Below are 21,900 nucleotides of genomic sequence, written 5' to 3'. Positions count from 1 at the left end.
CGCTCCCCTTTTTGCACCAGGCCCTAACACACTGGCTTTCTCTTCTGCCCTGGAATTCACTTATCCTTATCTTGGGAACTTCATATTTTCTCTTCCTTCCTCCTGGAAGGCCCTTCTTGCTGCTTCCTACCCTTCCTTCAGGCCTTAGCACAAATGCCATCCCTCCAGAGGCCCAAGAGAACCAAGAGGGGCCCAAGAGGCCTTCCACTCTGACGATGCTTCTCTCTCACTCAGCCTCTCCAGCAGACATGGGCATATTTTTTTTTCACAGCACGCATCACCCTTTTTGTTTCCTTGTTTATTCTCTGTCTTCCCCCACTAGACTGTAAGCCCCATGAGGCCCTTTTCTGTCCATTGTTGTATCCCCAAAAGTCAAACTGGTACCTGGCAGATCAAAGACCCTCAAAAAATATTTGTTGGAAAAAATTTAACAAATTGCTCTCCAAGAGTGTTGCAGCAATTTGCGAATCAGCAGTAGGAATACTCAATTCATCTCTCATTGAGGCAGTTTTCTTAGAATACAACTCGAGATGGATCCTCACTGCTTGAGTCCTGGAGGAGAAGCAATGGCGCTGTTTTCTAACAGACAACACTTCCCATCTGAACAGAGATCAAGCACACTCTATTATAGCCCGGTATGTTATAACAAGGCCCCAGTAGAATTTCACTTTCCCATTAGTTATTTTTTTTTAAAGACAGGGTCTTGCTATGTTGCCCAGGCTGGAGTGCAGTGGCAATTCACGGGCATGATCCCACTACTGACCAGCACAGAAGTTTTGACCCACTCTGTTTCCAACCTGGGCCAGTTCACCCCTCCTTAGGCAACCTGGTGGTCCCATGCTCCCAAGTGGCCACCATATTGATGCCAAACAGTATAGATACCCAATCAGTATAGCTCACTATAGCCCGGAATTCCTAGGCTTAAGCAGTCATCCCACCTCAGCCTCTTCAGTAGCTGGGACTACAGACATGTGCCACCACACCTGGCCTCATCTAGTTTAAATATAGCCTGAGTGGGTTTTGTTGTTGTTGTTGTTGTTGTTGTTGTTGTTGTTGTTTGAGACAGGGTCTCACTCTGTTGCCTGGGGCAATCACAGTTCACTGCAGCCTTAACCTCCTGAACTCAAGCGATCCTCCCACCTCAGCCTCCTGAGTAACTGGAGCTACAGATGTGCACCAGCATGACCAGCTAATTTTAGTTTTTGTAGAGACAGGGTCTCACTATGTTGCCCAGGCTGGTCTCAAACTCCTGGGCTCGAGCAATTCTCCTGTCTCAGCCTCCCAAAGTGCTGGGATTATAGGCATGAGCCACCATACCCAGGCCTTATAGCCTGAGTCTTAATCCCCTTATGTAAGTAACAAAAAATATTCCTATTGCAACTGGGCTAAAGATAACTTTCTAAAAATGTTACATTGAATAACAATAATAATCACCTTAAGTATATGAGATGTGGGTGGGCATAATTTCTGAGTTATCTAATTATGTTTGTAGTTTGGTTTATAAAATCTTTCTAATCTGTTCACTGTTAATGCTAGAGTGTGTGTATTTTTGTATATTTTTTAAAGAACTTTACATTTTTTAAAAGTCTTGCAAAAAGAGTTGATCTAAGTAAAAAGTATTTAATATAAAGAACAGCAAAGCACCTTTTTGTCAGAAAGAAATCCCTATGACATATCTCAGATTACACTAGTCAAATTTCCCTTTATCTGAATTTCTGTTTGGATACAAAATAATAAACTTAATATCCTCATCTGTTTCAGATAAATGTTCAGCATTACCCAATATGAGGATCATAATGAATTCAGAAAAAAAATTATTGCATTAAAAAAAATAGCCAATTCAAAGTTTTTTTTAGTTTAAAAATAGCACCACTTGAGGAAGGGGATATATTTAAGTTCAAAGTCCCTAAGCAGGTGGTTTACTAAAGTTCAAGCAAACTAAAGGGTGATGGTTTGATTTTTATAACTTTCCTGTGATCTGGGATAGAAAACAAAAAGAAAGTAAAAAAAAAAAAAAAGCAAATAATTGAAAGACAACACACCACGAATACACACACACACACACACACACACACACACACACACACCCCTGCCAAAGCGTATCCTTGTTTTCTGCCAGTTGTGTCACCAGTCAGCGATCTCAACCACAAAAGGCGTTTTCACGTCTATCTTGCCACTATTGACAATCGAGCAGTTGGTGAGTGGACGGTCATGCCCATCAGTTGCTTGGAGTTCTATGGAGTGCACCACTGTCTGGTGAGAGAAAAGTAGACATGTGGTTTAATTCTGACCAGCAGTTATAGCAATCCAAAGGTTAAACCAAAGCCAACTCCAAAAGCCCAAGTGGGAAGGAAAGAAGGTTGGTTGGTTTGTTTGTTTTTTTATGACTACTAAGACCACTCAAGCTAACTGTGGAAAACTTAGAATATTTAGAAAATATATACATCAAGTAATAAAATTCACCCATGACCTTCTTACTCAGAGACCACACTGGTATATTTCCTCACTTCTTTTTAAATAAGCATTTTATATTCTAAAAAAGTAGGTATTTTTGTAAACACCCAACTCTAGTAAAAGGCATTTCCATTCACCTGGTATAAGCCAGCGTTAACAGTTAACATGAAGTGTGAGTCATTTTCAGCTCCATCCTATAATAGGTCTTCACATGTATGGACCAGAAAGCAGATTCAGAAATGGACCTCGTTCTAGGTTTGTCCATTTTAAAGGTGACCCAAGCCTTTAACCTATAAGTTGAGCCCAATACTAATGTAACCCCAGCCCCCCACAGTGCTGTGAAGGCACCTTTCTCTAACCTAGAAGGCTTCACAAGCCCAACAGTACGGTATTTCACACTGAAGGAGGTTAGGACTGGGCAAGGAACAAGAAAGTAGGTTTTTGGTGGGTTTTCCAGACAGCATTGAGGCTACTAGCTCAGTTCCCAAACTTGTGTTAGATAGAATCAGAAAAACAGGTAGTTGTGAAGGAACTGCAGCGAGCAAGATTGGTTTATTTACATTTGGATGAGGGAGGCAGAATAAGTCACATGGAAACAAAATGAAACATGGAAGAGGGCAAGGGAGACAAGGATGTTCCAGGCCTAGGATGGGCAGACTTTACAGTAACCAGTTTAGGAGCTGAGAGAGCTAATTCAGATGCCTGTAAGGCAGAAATATTGAGAAAGAAACGGAATGAGGATTTCAAGAAGTGTTCCTATGGGTTGTGAATTGGACTGCTTTGACATTCTTTGAGACCCAACAGTATAGATTCAAATTCTCTTCAATAATTTTTGGTTGCTTGTCTCTGTGAATGTGACCTAGGTGTCTGAGCTGAACCAGATGGGATTCTGGGGTGGTTTTGTTTTGCTTTGTTTTTAACTATTTTAATTCTGATAAGAAACACCTAACATAAAATGTGCCATCTTACTCATTTGTAAGTGCACAGTGCAGTGGTGTTGAGTATATTTACATTGTTGTGCAACCAATAGCCAGAATTTTTCATCTTGCAAAACTGAAACCCTATACCTATTAAATACAACATCCCATTTACCCCATCCCCAGCCCCTGGCAACTACCATTCTACTTTCTGTTTCTATCAATGTGACCACTTTAGATATTTTATATAAATGAAGTCGTATAGTATTTTTCTTCCTACGACTGGTTTATTTCACTTAGCATAATGTCCTCAGAATGTCTTTCCTTTTGGAGACTGAATAATATTCCATTGTGTGTATATATGGGGTCCTGGTATATATTGGTTCCATTTAAAAGGGCTTTACATTTATATCAAGTAGTAAAATAAATCAACTTAAGTCCTTAATTTCTCCTTGTAAGTCCCTAGCTGCTGCGCCAATGACCCTAAGAATTAAAATGCCATACCATATATAATTTATTCACCTTTGAAGAGGCCAGTCAGCTATATAATGGATCTCTAACAAGCATATTTTAAGATTAAAATAAATCACTGAAAGTACTCTCAATAAAAATATAAAGCTTTGAAAGGAAAAAAAAATGTATCAATTTACCATCCCATCAATGACTTTTCCAAATACCACATGTTTGCCGTCCAACCAGGTGGGCTTGGTCAAGGTAATAAAGAACTGAGAGCCATTGGTGTCAGGCCCAGCGTTGGCCATGCTGACCCACCCAATGCCATAGTGCTTCAGCCTGAAGTTCTCATCTGGAAATGTCTCACCATAGATGCTCACACCTGAGACAAAACAAGGAAGAGAGTCAACAGATGTCTTCCAAAAGTCAACTCTTCAAAGGGAAACATAAGGCCTTAGAGGAATCAGTTACTAGAACCCTACAGGAGGTAGGGATGGGGAAGACATGTTCAAGCATAAGGAGAAGTGAAGGAGGGAATAAAATTAACTCCTTAATGAAACAGAGCACTAGGGCCTAAAATGAACAAAGAAAGCCTTAAATATGGCACAGGATAGTGGGATACTCTCTGGCCTCATACCAAGGGCCAAACCTTGATCAAGCAGGTCCATGACTTCGCTTTGAAGTGAGAAAGAACTGAAGGGCAGGAAAACATCCTAAAGCCAGATGAAAAGGTGTGTGAGCCATCCTAGTGGCTGTGTACCTGTTTCCTGAGGCTCAAAGCTCAGGAAAGTCCTGTGACTTATCCAGGATTGGGTGTTACTCAGCACCCAACCAGGATGCAGCAAGCATTCAATATACACCCACAGCGAATTATAACAACCCTGAAGAGTAGGTATTCTCTGTCCTATTTTACAATGGGAAACAGAGGTTACAAAACTTGAAAATAGCAGAGCAGAATTTGAACATCTGACTTTCTGATTCTAAAGCTGGTACTTTTTCTTGCCTCAGCACGAAGAACAATAGCAGCTGATCTGGAAGTTGTTGGTCACAGCAACTTCAGGACCTATCAGGACACACAGGATGATGGCAATCGGGAGCACCCAGTGGTCAACCTTGAACAGGAGAACCAAAGCAAGGCAGGAGGTCTGGACTTCTAGCAAAGCGGCAGGCAGAGTGGAAGACCTTTCTCCACAGACCATGAGAAGGATCTGACCATCCTCCAATACCTCAAGGGTCTGCCAGGCCCACCTCCCCTTCTGTAGGGCCCCTTATCTATCGTTGCCAACTTCAAAATTCTGATTCAGTTAGAAAACCCAGAAGTAGGCTGGGTGCAGTGGCTCACGCCTATAATCCCAGCACTTTGGGAGGCTGAGGCAGGCGGATCACAAGGTCAGGAGATTGAGACCATCCTGGCTAACACGGTGAAACCCCCTCTCTACTAAAAATACAATAAATCAGCCGGGCATGGTGGCGGGCGCCTTCAATCCCAGTTACTTGGGAGGCTGAGGCTGGAGAATAGCTTGAACCTGGGAGGCAGAGGTTGTAGTGAGCCAAGATCATGCCATTGCACTCCAGCCTGGGTGACAGAGTAAGACTGTGTCTCAAAAGAAAAAAAAAAGCCCAGAAGTGGATATCAAAGCCAAGCAATTTGTAACTGGTTGGTCAGTGACACTTGAAGTGGCCTTGTAGGAGAGCGCTCCTACAGAAAGGTCTAGGCTATATTTAAATTGCCCAAAACATTGTCTATCCAAAGTCAAGTTTTCTTGAACATACACCGTATATGTAACTCCAAAGAATTTAAATTTACTTATGGAAAGACAATAAACACCAAAACAATCCTGCTTAAAATGAGGATGCCTCCCTCATGCCTGTCGAGATGCTGCTAGATGAGTCCCCAAAACTCCATCCTTCTTAAAGAGGTAGAGTCGTCTTTACAACTGTGTTCCTTAGCTCTGGATTTCGACAGACTGGGTTCATATACTGGCTTAATCTTAGGTTTCGGTTTGGTAAATGGGAAAGGAAAAATGCAAAGACGTTACCCCCAGTGCCATCTCCAGCGGTGATGTCACCTCCTTGAATCATGAAATCCTTGATGACACGATGAAACCTGCTTCCTTTATATCCATATCCTTTCTAAAGAGATTATTTCAGTTGAATAACAAGTAACAGAGGCCATACTGAAAGATAAACTCAGTGTTGATCTAGAAAGGACAAACTGAGAAAACTAAACAAAATGCCTGCAGAACTTGATTATATCCCAGCTATGGTTTACTGAGAGAAATTTATCATTAACTGACCAAAAAATAAATATGTTATGGAAGTAGAGTATTAATGTGAATAAGTTAAAAGAGAGCAAACCATATTTTCACTTGATGATGATTTTCTCCCAATTTCCAGAAGCCTAAGGGCACTGAGTGCCCAAATAATACATATTTTATTGGAAAATAAAGTCAAATGTGGTAAGGTTCATCTGACATACTAATTTAATACTTATTTTCTCAGATGACATCTTTATATTTGGCTTAAAGAAGACCCAGTTTAAAGGAAATAAAATTGAGACATACCTCTCCTGTTGCTAGAGCAACAAAATTTTCTACCGTCTTGGGCACAACTTTTCCAAAGAGGCCAATCACAATTCTGCCAACATCTTTGTCTCCAATCCTCACATCAAAGAAGACCTGTATGCAGTTGAAAGACAAAGTGGAAGGTTATAAGGTGGAAAAGCACGAATGAAAGGTAAGTCAATTAAAATCTGAGAATTGTCCCACATACAAAAGCCCTGCCCATCAGTATTTTGTAAAGGAGCATGACATCAGTTAAAGGTACTTTAAAACTATTGCGTGGGTGCATTTCACTCACAAATATTCTTTCAAGAAACATTTATTAAGCACCACCTATGGGCCAGGCACTGTACCAGGTACCAGGTATTCAGTTTAAAGGCTGACTCAACTCTGTCAGCGTTGGCCAATGGTCTTCAATAATTCTTCTCTTCCCATACCCCAGACAAACGCTGCTGCTACTTCCCATTTCCTGGCTTTATGGATGAAGAGTAGAATGGAAAATGTTGCTCTCTTAGAAAGTAATGCTCTCTAATCTTGGCAGGACAAAAAAAAATGATGTAAGGAAACAGGCTAACCATCAAAATTTATTTTTTTGTAATTTCAAACAGTCCTAAATTTGCAGTCAGTTCTCAATAGATGTCTGCCATCCAGGAGATGGCAAAAATGATGAAACACAGCAGTCCTTCAAAAGGTCTGCCACTCATGTCCAAGCACAGTAAAGCACCAGGTCCCCAGCTTTCCAAAGGACAGCAAACATTAAGCGTGGGTCATCACGCTGACAGAGCCATCACCCTGTAAACTCAGACACTGAATTCAGTCCTCTTGTTCCCAAGTTACCCAAGTAGAATTTGCTTTTCCTAACCCAACATTTTACAACAGAAAAAAGAAGACACACAGCCAGGAGTGAGTGTGAGTCCCCTTTTTGCTGGTAAAACTATAAAAGTTCTCTTGGACTTGTTTTTAACTGTCTCATTTGAAACAAAATTATATGCATTCTGCTTCACAAATCACTGTGTTAAGATGATTCTGAGGCCGGGCGCGGTGGCTCACGCTTGTAATCCCAGCACTTTGGGAGGCCGAGGCGGGCGGATCACGAGGTCAGGAGATCGAGACCACGGTGAAACCCCGTCTCTACTAAAAATACAAAAAAATTAGCCAGGTGTGGTGGCGGGTGCCTGTAGCCCCAGCTACTCGGAGAGGCTGAGGCAGGAGAATGGCGTGAACCCGGGAGGCGGAGCTTGCAGTGAGCCGAGATTGCGCCACTGAACTCCAGCCTGGGCGACAGAGTGAGACTCTGCCTCAAAAAAAAAAAAAAAAAAGACGATTCTGAAATAGAACGCTTGAAAAGCCACAGAGTCAAAGGGCATTCTATTAGCACGTTTAGATTATATGAAGCAATTTACTGTTTGAATGGGTAAAAAAGACATGCAAGAGGTGGCTTTAAAAAATATAAGAAGGGTTGTCAAAGAAAAAAGATGTCTTACAGTTTAGAAAAATCACTAAGTAAAGACTGTCAAGCTTCAGTTCAAGACAAGAGCTTCTGCCAATACATCAGTACGCCTGTCACAGGGTGATGTGGTATTTAGTGTTCCATGTGGCATTTTACAATTTTTACATGGCCAAAGCAGCAAAACTTTTATTATTATTTATATAGAAGAGCTTTATAGAATGCATGAAAGGCCCTGCCCTTGAGATGGGGCAGTGTATTAAAGGAGTGCAATGCAGCATGGCTTGGGACAGGAAGGTGCTTCCACACACCCATGGGCCTGGTCAGTGCAGAGCCGGCTTACTAGAGAAGCAGTTTCTCCAAAGGGATCTGCAAGCCGAGGTGTAAATTCAATAACCAGCAATAATGAAGCAGCACCAGGAAGCCAGAGATGAAACCTTAAAGAAACATCATATAAGACACTAGAAGAGCCTTCCAGACTTTTAAAATAAAGAAGAGAAAACAAAACCTGTGAATGTTTGAGAACGGAGTAAGATCTGGGAGAGCAGCATGAACAGATGAAGAAAAAGTACCTGTCACCCAACATAACTCTTCAGCAAAAATCACGTATTTTTACACACAGCCTGGCACACATATTATTATAATTTTTTTCCCCAAATTGAAATATCCTTCAGCTTCATGAGTGAGCATAAGAACACATAGCAGGTTTTGCCAACTCTAATGGAAAGGATAAAATCAAATCTTATTTTGTCAACAAGTATTTATGCAAGGTTATGTAAAAGGCAATGTGAGGGCACAAACTGTGTAAGAGAATCCCTGTCCTAAGGCAGTTTAAAATAAAGAGATAGGATAGGCAAACCCATAACCACAGTACAGGGCAGTGTGTGACAAATGCCCCCCAAACACTGTATGCCTCAGCCTGCAGGAAGGGTGAGGCTAAGGAGGAAGGCTTGTGGGAGGCAGGCCTGGGAGGAGGGAAGCCACCTCCCCAGACAAGGATGGGGGTGAGCCTTGCCTGGCAGACTTCGTTCTGGAACCAGTGCACCTAGGCAGGAAATGTGACCTGTGTGCAAAGAGGCAAAGCTGCCCTTCTGGCCACAACTAGGGGTTAGAGTGGGTGGGGTTCCAGGAAAGAAGCTGCCCACCAGTTCCAGAAGGCAGAGGAGAGATGCTGGCCTAAGCATGGGTTTTGTTAGGCAACAGAGAGAAGAGAAAGTATAGGGTCAAGCGAGGCTCTGGGAATGTTACTCAAACGGAGAGAAAGAGAATCTGGAGGCTCTTACACCAGTTCAAGAATAAGGTCATAATGGCCTGCACTGGGGTGGTGGCAGAAGGAATGTACGAAGGAGATGGAAAAGGCGTTTATTTATTTACTGAGACAGAATCTCATTCTGTCGTCCAGGCTGGAGTGCAGTGGCACAATCTCGGCTCACTGCAACCCCTGCCTCCCAGGTTCAAGTGACTCTTGTGCCTCAGCCTCCCAAGTAGCTGGGATTACAGGTGTGTACCACCACACCTGGCTAATTTTTGTATTTTTAGTAGAGATGCGGTTTCGCCATATTGGCCAGGCTGGTCTCCAACTCCTGACCTTAAGTGATCCTCCCATCTTGGCCTCCCAAAGTGCTGGGATTACAGGCATGAGCCACAGCGCCCAGCCAGGAGAGGCGTTTAAACAAAGGGGCAGACACTGGAGGAGGAGCAGGAAGAAAGATGGAAGGAAACAAACATGACTTAGTGGTGGTCTCAGTGTGGGTAACCCATATCATCTTACATAATTCATCCTCACCACACCAGGAAAGGGGAGAGGAACTATCGCTAATTTACAAATTATCACTAATTACAAATGAGAAAAGTGGGAATGAGGGAGGTTAAGTGATTTACCAAGGTTTCCCTACTATGAGTGTGAGAGCCAGAATTTCAAGGCTGCCTCTAGCTAAACTGGTTTATCATTAATAGGGCTCTCCCGGTCTAACCAGGGAAACCCTAAGGAGTAGAAACAGTGTTTTTAGTTCCCCAGTGGCCAGCTAAAGGTCAGCAGGAGGAGGCAGTCAAGAAATGTTAAATGGTTCAATGTCAAATGATACTCAGGGAGGACCTGGGCGCACACATTCCTAGACAGGAGGTGAGACAGCTGCCAGCAAACGCTCTCTCTCTAAACCCTCTCACCACTGGATTCATCTCTGATGTTGCTGAGTGCCTCTGGGAACAAAACCCAGTGCTGGGCCAGAGGTGGGGTGGGGCTACAAAGCTCCTACCCTCAAGGAGCTTCAGTCCAACAGAAAGCACATATATGAATGCTATAATATAATGAGAAGTCGGATTTTATAAGACAAGTACAGATAAGGTGTCATGGTAAGGGGTGGTGATTATCTGTGGAGATTAGTGTGGGCTTCCTGGGAAAGGTGATATTGGATTCCATGCTAGACTTTGGGGGTGAGCACCTCAGTCACTTGTTTTTTCCCTCAAGGCTGCCCTTGAAAGTCATTTGAAAATTACTCGGCATTGGAGATGGGAGGAGGTAGAGGAAGAGGGAGGAGGCACTTACACAGCCTGACCCAAATCCCTGTGGAATTAATCCTGATTCCATTTCCAAAGTAACTAGGGAACACACCCAGTACATGAGCTGCGATGTGGAAGAAACTGTTCTCAAATGCAGCTCCACCACTCAATGGCCATGGAATCTTCAGCACATTAATTAAACTCTGAACTCCCTTTCTTCTTCTGTAAAATAAATGATTCCTTTCAGGTCTGCTGTGTCACAGTAGGATTAAGAAGATAAACACAAATAACACTTACAAATGATTTCTGAAGTCAGGGACTATGGACTATGTGCTTTACCTGCTGCTATGGTTTGGATATTTGATCCCAATGTTGGAGGTGGGGCCTAATGCGAGGTGTTTGAGTCATGGGTGTAGATCCCTCATGAATGGCTTGGTGCCATCTCAGAAGTGAGTGGATTCTCACTTTGTTAGTTCCCATGAGAACTGATTTTAAAAGGAAACTGGCACCACCCCCTTCAGCTTCCTCTCTCTCTCCACGTGATCTGCACATGCCTGCTCCCTATCACCTTCCACCGTGAGTGGAAGCAGCCTGAGGCTGTCACCAGATGCCCAGTCTTGAATCTTACAGCTTACAGCAGAACCGTGAGCTAAATAAACCTTTTTTCTTCATAAATTGCCCAGCCTCAAGTATTCTTTTATAGCAACATAAATGGACTAAGACATCTGCTTTACCACATCTAATGTGCAAAGCCCTCCCAGGTAGGAATGATTTCTATCTCCATTTGACAGAGGAGGAAACTGAGCTATGGACATTAGATAACTTGTCCAAGGCCATCTAGCCACAGCCTCCTGGCCACTACATGCTAATATGCTTGCAAGCTGTAATATGTGTGCAGCTGGCAGGATGGTGCCATTATTTCATACCCTCCCGATGCCGGATCCTGCACAGGTCCCATGGCATTGGTTCAAAAATATAGGTCAACAAATATAATTCTGTGGATTTGGAGCCCAATGAGCCAGAGCCCCCACCTGAGCTTCTATGGCTGGGGCAGGAAGCTGCCAGGCTGGCCCAGCAGCAGGATCTGTGGACGAAGTTAGCGCCACTAATGGGCCATGTGGGCAGAATAGCACCTCACACCTCTCTTATTTACAGATTCCTATTTTTAAATGAAATCAGAGGTAAACAAAAACACTGCTGGGGAAAACAATACACTAGAACAATGGCCAATTAATGTACTTGTCTGCACTCAGAGAAATTATTTTTAATGTCATTTTCCAATAGATTTAGTAGTCTTTAGAAGTTCATGAAAAAGTAATTTAACAGAGCAGAATCTGTTTAAGATGCACCTACACAATTAGCTTTTAGAAAAACTTAATGACAAATTTGGTAGGGGGAAAAAAAGATATGTTAAGTAACAATTCTGAGAGTAGGGTACATGCCAACTCTCCCTCAGTGACAGTGTCACAGACAAGGGTTTAGGATGCTCAAACCCTCCCCCTCCTGCAGCCACCAGCTTCCTCCTCTCTTGGCTCCATCTTCCAGTGGTTCCCAGCCCACACTCCCTGCACGTCAGAATCACCGAAAGCTTCTAAAAGATACGATGCTGAGCCCCACCCATATAGATTGTGATTAACTTGCTCTGGGGTGGGTCGCTGCATCAGTAGGTTTAAGAAGTTTCCCAGGTGAAACTTGTTCCCAAATATTGCAGGGGACGTACTTACACTAAAAACATTTATTCATTGTTAATCTGAAATTCACATCTAACTGGGCATCCTGTATTTTATTTGGCAATCCTATTCCCTCTCCCTCACCCCCTTTCTAAACCGTCAGCAACTCTTGTTAGTTATGTCTCCAAAATCTATTTCAAGTCCTTCCCTTGCTCCCCATTTCAATGATTACCACCCTAATCCAAGCCACCATCTGGACTCTGGCATGGTGCCCTGAATGACCTCCCATTTCACTCTCCACTGAGTGACCACATAAATTTCTCAAGAGTATATATTGAGATCATGCCATTCTTATGCTTAAAACCCTTCAGTGGCTCTGACTGCAGAATAACACTTTTAAGAATTTTAAGAATTGCCTCAATACCTGCATGCCTACCTGCAGCCTCTAAAGCCCTGTGTGATCCCGCTGCTGCTCACCCCTCCAACCTCATCTCAAGTCACCTCTCATTCTGTGCTGAAGCCACACCATCCTCTCCACATCCTCTGAATGCAGGGAGGGCTTTCCTGTTTGAGGACCTATGCACATGCAGTTCCCTTTGCCTCCTCAGTCTTCCCTGCGCTGGTTTTTCTCATTTCTCAGGTATTTTAAAATGGCACCCAAAGTATATTAAAGTTTATTTCCTCCAAAATTTCATAATTGTGCGAATTTTATGTTTATGGCTTTATCCCAAGAGACCCCGTTCAGCTCTGTGGCCTTGCACAAACCATATCCCAAAGTTAGACATGCCTACAAGATCAAGAGGCTGGGAGTAAGATCAGAGCTTCTCAAAACCATCAGGCTGTTTATCAACCCCGCCCATAGCGTGGCATGGCCTTTCTGCGACATCAGATGCTGAGCTGGACCTCCTCCTCCCCACCCCTAGTCCTCCCCACCCGTAGTCCTCCCCATCCTCAGGTGGCGTCTGCGGTAGAGGATGTAAGCATTCTACTCGTTGATTAGTATCATTTCCACTGACAAACCCCAGACTGATGAAGACCACTTTCAGCTGCAGCCCGCCCCCTCCAGCTTCAGTTTCCAAGACACTATTGCCAGTGGGTTTTCTAGAAGTGGTGATCATGGGCACCAAATTATCCCCTCCCTCTCCCTGCATTCTCCCATTATCGTCTACCCTTGGTTAAATATGCTGAAAAAAGAACTGAAGCTGAGTTAAGTACGAGGAAGCCTTAAAGACGCACTTTCTGGCAGCCCCCCGCCCCCGTCCCACGCAGTGGAGGCTGCCCCAGGTCTGCAGGTGCCGCCTTCGCCCGGCCTCGCGTAGCCCACAGCAGGGGCCGCCCGCCCGCCGACGTTGAATGCGCATTCCCCCCTTCTCAGGAGAGGACGACGGTTCCCCAAAAGAGGCGGAGGGTAGTCGCTCATCTGAACGAGGCGTTTTAACGCCTGCCCGAAGCCGCTGCGGCCAGCGTGGAGACCACGCGGAGGGCGGGCGGCTGCAAGCCCTGGGCTCCGAGCGCCTCTCCTGTGCGGGTCCCGCCCCCCTCCCTGCAGTCCTCTAGTTCTGCTCCCGAGCCCAGGCCACGCTGAAGGAAGTACTTGGGCAGTCTCTTTCCTGGAGAACGGGCCCGCCGGTTCCGGAAGCCTCTCCTACCCCCAGGCTGGTCACCTCGGACTACCGACCCGGGACAAGAAGTCCCAGCAGCCTGCGGCGGGGGCAGGCTGGCCTCAGCCCAGCTCCCCCCAGGGTCTCCCCCGGAGCGCCGGCCTCCCAGCACGCGAGCAGCCCCCTCCCACCCAGTCCCGCGGCCGCTTCCAGTCCCCCTGCGCCCGGGAAGCCTACCCCTCGCCCGCCCTGACACCGAGGTCCCAGTATCCAAAGCGCCCCCAGGGCCCCGCCCGCAACAGGGGAAGTTGCTGCCCGCCGCTCTCGGTCACCTTGGCCGTCACCGAGGGGCCTCGCTTGCGGAAGCCCTCGGCCCCCGAAGAAGACACAAGCGCGCCGAGCCCGACGCAAAGCACGAGAGGTAGCAGCAGCCGAGGACCCGAGCCCATGGTGAGGGGTGGCAGCGGCGCTACCGGCACGGGCGCGACACAGGCTCCGGGACCGCTGACGGGACTCCCGGCCGGCTGCGCCTGCGCGCTCGCGGTTGCGGGGGATGGGGATCGGGCAGTCCGGGAAGGGCGGGGACCCGGGGCGCGTTCCTCCCAAGTTTAGACTCGCGACCCGAACTTGGGATTCGGAGGAGCGCGCCCAGAGGGCGCAGCCAGGGCCCGGTCGCCGCGCGTAAGGCGGGTGCGGAGGGCGCCAGGGACGGGAGGGAGCACGGGTTGCCCAGGCGCGGAGCCGGGCGCAGCGGGCTAGGCTGGGAGCACCTCCTGGAATTTACTGCGTAGGCGCAGATTAAACCTGGACGGGAAGACCAGGACTCTCGGGCTTCCGCGTCCGCCGGGCAGCTAGCGCTCCGCGGGACTGAGAACTCTGCGGCCGGTCCCGGTTTGATTGCTGCCGCCTTGGGAGCAGCCTCCGCCGCGGCCGCCGAGTTCCAATGGCCCATCGGAACCTTTTGCTAGGTTTTGGACGCTTAGCAGAACTTTGACACCGCTGGACGCGTGGAGCCCTGTTGCACTCGAATAATGGCCTCTCATTGAGATGATTCACGTCTAGGGAACACTGGAAAATGCTGGATTCACAGTGCCCCTTTGCCTTTGAAAAACTTTTACATTGGCTTTAAGTACTTTATTTAGAGGATGATTCTGTGATCTTATCTACACTGTTCACAAGGCAGCACTTACACGGGCCCAGAACCATGGTCATGTAGGATTCTTTCCTGGGGAAACAAAGTAAATAAACTGACTTTTAGGTGTATCTGTAGGATGGAATTTTTACAAACTTAAGAATTATGTTTAGGAAGATTAATGACTGGGGAAATAAGTTCTTATTATATTTTTTAAATGGAAAATTCGGGTTGCAAAACCACATAGAAATTCTGATCTCCACCGTGAAAATAAGTATATCAAGGCATTTAAATATTGAAAGAGATGTACCACAACGTTTACAGTAGCTATAGATAGAATTGATAGCTATTGATAGAATTATGGATTTTTGAGGGTTAAAAAAAATTTTTTTTTACAGTTTTCTGATTTCCCAGATGTTCTACAATGAGCATATAAGTATTTTATAACATGGAAAGGGTTATTTTAAAACTCATTGCTTTTTGAATTAGAATTTCAAAAGAACTTTTTTATTTTAGAGTAACAGCCCTAAAATTAACTAAAAATTAGTGGTATTCGCACATAGGTGCTATTTTAAGGGGCTGGTGCCATTACTTTCAAGCCAAGATTTTCCTCGGATTAACAGATGGAATTTCTAAATGTCAGATGGGATTCCTAGGTGTACCTAAGTGTAGATCTAAAATGACATTAGAACCGTTAGAGATAAAAGGAGTAACCACTACTTTTTTGGGGTGAGGAAAAGGAGAAATGCAATTCTGAACTATTTTTATGATTCAGTTCAGCGAAAGACTTAATGGCTTTCCTCTTCATCCCCGCCCCCAATAAGGAAAGTGTCCCCCTTGTGTAGCAAGACAAGGGTATCTCTCAGAGCACTTACCCTACGAGGTGACTGTGAGGTGATTGTATATATTTATCTGTGTTCATTAATTGTTTTTGTCTGTCTGCTATCAGAGGTAAGCACGGCCAGGGCAGGGATCAGGCCTATATTTATTCCCCTTTGATGACTCAGATCTAGTGCAATGCCTGATATATAGTGATTTCTCAATAACTATTTGTTGAATGAATGAATGTGTCCAACTACCTTTTATGCTACCACAATCTCACCCTCTAGGCAAAGAAATGAAATCTTTCCCAGCTCCCTAGAAACTCCTCTTATACCCTCTGCCAGTTACGAACACTTTTTTCTGCCCAAATTAACTGCAATCCTGACTTTTCTTGTACTGTAGTTTAATTTTGTTTTAATTTTATTTGAATAGGGTATTACCGTATGTATTTCTTTTTGCTTAAATTTTTGTGAAATTCATCTACATTTTTGCATATAACTATTTTGGTGGCTAATACAAAGTAGGAAGCAAATTCATTTTTTTATAAGAATATTCGTTTATTTCAGTACAGTTTATTGAAAATTCTCCCCTTTAACTCACCGCTCCATAGTGTTCTTCTGTCATAGAGCAAGTGCCCATGTATGCATAGGTGTGTTTGTGGGCACCCTATCTGTCCCATTGGCCTATTTGTCTGTCTTTGTGCCAATACTACATTGTCTTCATTAAAATAGCTTTATAATAACTCATCATATTCAGTAATACATACCATCTTAGCTTTGTTCAACAAATTCTTGGCTGTTCTTGAGCTTTTCCATGTCCATATAACTTGAGAATCAGCCTGTCAGTTTCCACACACTGAGATTTTGATGGGGATTGTACTGCATCTGTAGACCATTGAAGACTTGGCAAATTTACAATATGGAGTCTTCTAATTCATGAACATAGCATATTTAAGTCTTCTTTGGTTTCTCTCAATAAGATTTTATAGCTTTCAGCCCAGAGGTCTTACACATATTTTATTAGTTTGATTTCTAAGTGTTTTTTTATGCTATTGTCATGTATTGTAGTAAAATTAATTTTATATATTAACTTTGTATATACCAACCTTGTTAAACATATTCTAATAATTTATCTGTGAATTTTTTAGGATTTTCTCCATAGACAATTATGTCATTCATGAATAATGACAGTTTTATTTCTTCTTTTCTAATCTTTACATTTTGTATTTCTTTTTTGGCCTTTTTACACTGGCTGGGCTCTGCAGTACAAAAGGAAGTGGCAACAGTGGGGGTCCTTGTATTGTAGACTGAATTATCCTCCAAAAAGATATATTGAATCCTAAACCCTGGTATCTGTGAATGTGACCTTATTTGGACTGCCTTTGCAGACGTAATCAAGTTAAGATGAAATCATACTAGAGTAGGGTTTGCCCTGCTCTAATATGACTTGTGTCCTCATAAAAAGAGAACAGCCAGAGACACACGCACAGAGAACACCATATGAGGATGGAGGCGGAGATTGGAGTGCTGTATCTATAAGACAAGGGATGCCAAAGATTGCTGGCAACCCCCAGAAGCTAGGAGGAGGCAAGGAACGATGAGCCCCTAGAGCCTTCAAAGACAGCATGGCCTTGCCAACACCTTGATCTTAGCTGGTAGTTTCCAGAACTGTGAGACAATGCATTTCTCTTGTTTGAAGTCACCCAGTTAGTGGTACTTTGTTACAGCAGCCCTAGGGGGCTCATACACCTTGTCTTGGTCCCAGTTTCAGAGGGAAAGCTTCAGTGTTTCACCATTAAGCATGATATTTGCTGAAGGTCCTTTTGGGGGATATCTTTTTTCAGATTCAGAAAATTCCTTTCTAGTCCTAGTTTGCTAAGAGTTTTTAGCCTATATTTGATTTAAATTTTATTAACATCATCTACTGAAATCAATTGAAATAATTATGTGATTCTCTTACACTGTGAATGTGACGAATTGCATTGATTTTCAAATCTTAACCCAAGCTTACATTCTGGAATGTGTCCAACATGGATTATCCTTTTTATATATTACTAGATGTGGTTTGGTAGTATCAGTTTATTAACGAAGTGACCAAAAACTGAATATAGACTATCTTCTGAAGTTCAGGAAAAAAAAAGTGGGTAAAATGTGACTCTGGCTGTCCAGCTGAGACAGTTGGTCACCCACATGTCATTTCAGTGTTAGTGGGTAAATCTGCTAATCTTATTTTCAGGATATTTGCATCTAAATTCTTGAATGAGACTAGCCTGAAATTTTCGTTTATTGGAGTTTCCTCTCAGTTTTTATATTAGAGTTGTTGTGGCCTTTTAATATGAGTTGGCAAATGGTAGCTGTTTTTCCCCTGCTCTTAAAGGGTTTGTGTAAGATTACCATTTCTTCCTTGAATATTTCTTAGAAGCCATCTGAGCCTGGAGTTTTCTTTATTGTAATATTCTAAATTATATATTTAATTTTTTAAACAGTTGAAGGATTATTCAAATTATTCTGTTCCTTTACTTGAAGTATTTTAGTATATATCCATTTTATTTATATTTTAAAATATTGTTTTTTAAAGTTGTTTAAAACATTTTTTAACGAATTTGTAGGTCTGCAGGACCTGTAGTAATGTCTTCTTTTTCATTCCTCACATTGGTTGTTTCTTTTCTTGTTTTCCTTGAACAGTTTCACCCAGGAAGCTGATGAATATTTTATATTTTATCTTATTAATTTATGTTCTAACTTTATTATTTCCTTCCCTCTGCTTTCTTTAGTTTAATTTACTGTTATTTTTCTATCTTCTTGGATAGACTCTTAACTCATCAATTTTTAAAGCCCTTCCTTTTTATATAATACTCTATATACAGTGAAAATGATGAAGTTCCCCTTGCACTTCTTGAAAGTTTTGATATGTCATATTTTCATTATTCTTTGAAAATATTTTCTAACTTACATTTTTATTTCTTTTTTGACCCATGTATTATATAAAGGTATAGTACTTTATTTCCAAACATGATTTTTAAAAAAATCCTTTTATTAGTGATTTCTAACTTAGTTGTATTGTGGTCAGAGAACATATTCTGTATTCTTTCATTCTTTTAAAATATGTAGAGACTTGCATTATCACATAGGATCTGAACAATTTATTTGATTCTGCCCTCGTTAGATATAGTATTCTACATATGTGTTCATTAGATCAATTCATATCTCTATCCTTACTTTTATCTGCTTATTATAAGAGTTACTGAGAGAAGTGTGTTAAAAATCAATTTCATCATGACTCTAGTTTGTCTATTTCTCCGTGTAGGTCTGTAAATATTTTCTTTATATGTTCCTGTATATATTTTTGAGGCTCTATTGAATGCAAACACATCTAAAATTATCTTGATTAATTAAATTATCTTATCATTATGTAGTATCATTCTTTATTTCTAATAATGTGTTTTGCCTTAAAGTCTGATATTAATTCTCCCTCTACTGGATTGGTCCATTATACATTCTTTTATTATTCTTTCAGTAGTTATACTAGAGATTACAGTATATATTCTTGATTCCTTAAAGCCTACTGTTACTTGTTAACTTTACTCCCTTTCTGGGTAATGCAAAAAGCTCAGGACACTTACCTCCTTTTCCCTTCTTAAGAATTTTATGCCTTTGTTGTCATGTATTTTATTTTACCACCATGACACACAATTATTATTGTTTAATAAAGTTATATACACTTAGATATCTCCACATATTTACATTTTCATTGCTCTTTATTACTTCTTGCATTTCAGACTTTATTTATGTTGTCATTTTCTTTCTGCCTGAAGAAGTACATTTGGTATTTCCTTAACTGCTAGTCTGCTGGCGACAAATTATTTTATTTTTATTCGCCTGAAAATGTCTTTACTTGACTTTATTCCTGAAGGGTATTTTTTCCCAGTATAAAACTATTTTATTTCTGTAGTATCAATATGTTACTTCCTTTGACTTCTAGCTTCCATTATTTCTGTTGGAAAATCCACTATTAGTCTAATTGTTGCTCCTTTGAAAGTGATTTGTTTTTTAAAATCTGAATGATTTTAACATTTATCTCTCTATATTTTGATTTTAAAGCAGTTTTATTAGAATTTGCTTAAATGTAGATTTCTTTTTACTTATCCTACTTGGGACTCAGGATTTCTGACTCTTTACCAAGTTTAGAAAATTCCCAGTCATTAACTCGTGAAAAGTCAATTATAATCAATCTCACTACCCTCATACAATTACTTTCTTTCTTTTTTTCTTTTCTTTCTTTTTTTTTTTTGTTTTGGAGACGGAGTCTCACTCTGTCACCCCATGCCTGGAGGCCTGGAGTGCAGTGGCAGATCTCAGCTCACTTCAACCTCCGCCTCCCAGGTTCAAGTGATTCTCCTGCCTCAGCCTCCCAAGTAGCTGCAATTACAGGTGCCTCCCACCACACCGGGCTAATTTTTGTATTTTTAGTAGAGACGGGGTTTCGCCGTGTTGGCCAGACTGATCTTGAATGCCTGACCTCAGGTGATTCTACCCGCTTCGGCCTCCCAAAGTGCTGGGATTACAGGTGTGAGCCCCTGCGCCCGGCCCAATTACTTTCATTTATGCATATTTCTGCATACTGTCTTTTACATGCACAAGACACTTGAAGTAATATACTGTAAAATTATACAATTAAAATTATAAATAAAATGTAAGACTATGACATGAAATCCAAACAGTACATGGATGAATTATAAGAAGATTAGCTAATCTGCTAGCAGTTATCTTTTGTAATACTAAAATAAACAATGGCAGTATAACATTTTTGTAGCTCGCTTCTTTTGTTGTAGTTTTGATCCATCACAGACTGTTTGTGTTTCATTTATTAATCATTTATGAGTACCAAAGGGTACAGTTTTGTCACGTTTAGTGTTTTTCTCCTAGCTTATTAGAAGCAAGTTTTAGATTTCTGCTACTTGTAAAATAAATGTGGCTCTCAAAGCTGCATGTCAATGTCTTCCATAAAACCCTTTATTTATTTTTTGTCTGCTATATCAATTTCTTCATTTATGCAAATAACATCTTAGTTAAGTCAAATATCACCTTCCTCTTAAACTAAGATGGAACTGGCACAAATGCCTTTGTTAAATTACATTCACTTTTAGCAAGTAAATGCCTAAACCCTTGTTAATTACTAGCTATTTATTTGAATGATGAATTCTGCTTGGGAAATTTCCTTTAGATGTCAGAATGAGGGAAGTGTACGGTCACTGAGATCATCCAGGAGGCACTAGGGTCTTCTAGCTAGAACCCGAGATCAGGACTGAAGTTACTGGGGCTCTCATGCTGTTCTTGTCTTTAATGTGCCTAGCATCTTTTTCTGGAGCTAATCATTTAGGCAGATGTTCTGCCCCTTTACTACCTGACCCTGCCAAACTTTCAGTGACAAAATCTTTAAGGGATTAAAAATGAATCTTGCTTTTATTTGCCAACCTAGACAAAACCAACTAGCACTGTTAATGACAGGTATCATTAAGACACTCTGTTCTCACCCTCCCTGAGCTCCTTCAGCAATCAGCCAGAAGAGAAGCAGCAGCATTGATACTTACCCAGGCTGGGCACTGGGATACAAAACCGAAGATGCCCTCAAGGAATTTCAAAGGTAGGATGTGTACATGAGGAGGGTTTAAAAACTATGTAAAGGAACGGGTTCAGCCCACAGAGAAAGATTGCAGAAGGGAAATACTAAGCAAGGCATCTTGTATACAATATCCTCTATAATCCTGAGAGGGAGGTATTGTTGGAAACTGATAAAACTGAGGAGTTGAAGTTCATCGAAAACCTCAATGTGTCTGCATCTGTGAAGTTCAGGTGTGATGGAGATTTCGCAAATATCTAACTTAACTGGTCAAAAATGGTTAATTTAGAGAACATGGAAGCACAGCTGTACGGGAGCATGATAATTAGGAAGTGACAAGAATTAGAGAGCGAGTAAATATGGCTCTTGCAACTGGTGAAATAGGAGATTGGTTACACATTGATTATATTCCAAAAATTAAGGAAAATTTATTTATGCAAAAGAACAAAAATCTCATGCTGTAAAACCCTGATGATTCCTGCCTCATGCTGCATTGATCTGAGAGCTAGATGTGTCTTCCTTGACAGTTCAGGCAACCCTGTTTCTAATTCTTTGGAGACAATCTGCTATTAAATTGATCTGTGTATTTATGTTCTGTCCTATTCACTGTTATTTACTATTCACCAAGGCTGCCAACTTTTAAACAGTCTTGATATAAATGTTTGTTCCTAAACCTTTGCTGATAGATGTGTTTTATGTAACAGTTACGGAGTCCATTAACATGA

General features: G+C 42.1%; 2 protein-coding genes across 3 annotated transcripts in view; one reads left to right on the top strand and one right to left on the bottom strand.

The window, feature by feature from the left end:
* The window catches only part of SNX24 (sorting nexin 24), a 189,409-nt gene extending 182,698 nt beyond the window's left edge, over positions 1 to 6,711 (top strand). The window contains exons 7-8 of one of the 2 annotated variants that reach the window (XM_058440560.1): positions 4,833 to 4,967; positions 6,327 to 6,711. In XM_058440560.1, the coding sequence (XP_058296543.1) occupies positions 4,833 to 4,967; positions 6,327 to 6,403 (212 nt within the window). In that variant the 3' untranslated portion in view covers positions 6,404 to 6,711. The remainder of the gene's footprint in view (positions 1 to 4,832; positions 4,968 to 6,326) is intronic. The other variant, XM_032156566.2, reaches the window with a different exon arrangement.
* Positions 1,468 to 14,136, bottom strand: PPIC (peptidylprolyl isomerase C). Its single transcript, XM_032156565.2, has 5 exons — positions 13,935 to 14,136; positions 6,389 to 6,502; positions 5,864 to 5,957; positions 4,022 to 4,206; positions 1,468 to 2,253 (listed from the first exon to the last, which is right to left on the bottom strand). The coding sequence occupies exons 1-5, from the start codon at positions 14,049 to 14,051 to the stop codon at positions 2,125 to 2,127; spliced, it is 639 nt and encodes a 212-aa protein (XP_032012456.1). The 5' UTR covers positions 14,052 to 14,136; the 3' UTR covers positions 1,468 to 2,124.
* Between the last annotated feature and the right edge of the window lie 7,764 nt (positions 14,137 to 21,900).

This window comes from Hylobates moloch, unplaced genomic scaffold (assembly GCF_009828535.3).
Source record: "Hylobates moloch isolate HMO894 unplaced genomic scaffold, HMol_V3 SCAFFOLD_6, whole genome shotgun sequence".
NCBI classification, from domain to species: domain Eukaryota; kingdom Metazoa; phylum Chordata; class Mammalia; order Primates; family Hylobatidae; genus Hylobates; species Hylobates moloch.
Note: the sequence above shows the minus strand (reverse complement) of the source record. Positions and strands in the feature narration are given on the sequence as shown.

Coding starts and splice junctions, on each gene's coding strand:
- PPIC (XM_032156565.2), bottom strand. CDS start 14,051: ATGGGCTCGGGTCCTCGGCTGCTGCTACCTCTCGTGCTTTGCGTCGGG. Junction 6,503..13,934: donor GCCCCTCGGTGACGGCCAAG/GTGACCGAGAGC, acceptor AACTGCATACAG/GTCTTCTTTGATGTGAGGAT. Junction 2,254..4,021: donor GAAAAGTCATTGATGGGATG/GTAAATTGATAC, acceptor TTCTCTCACCAG/ACAGTGGTGCACTCCATAGA.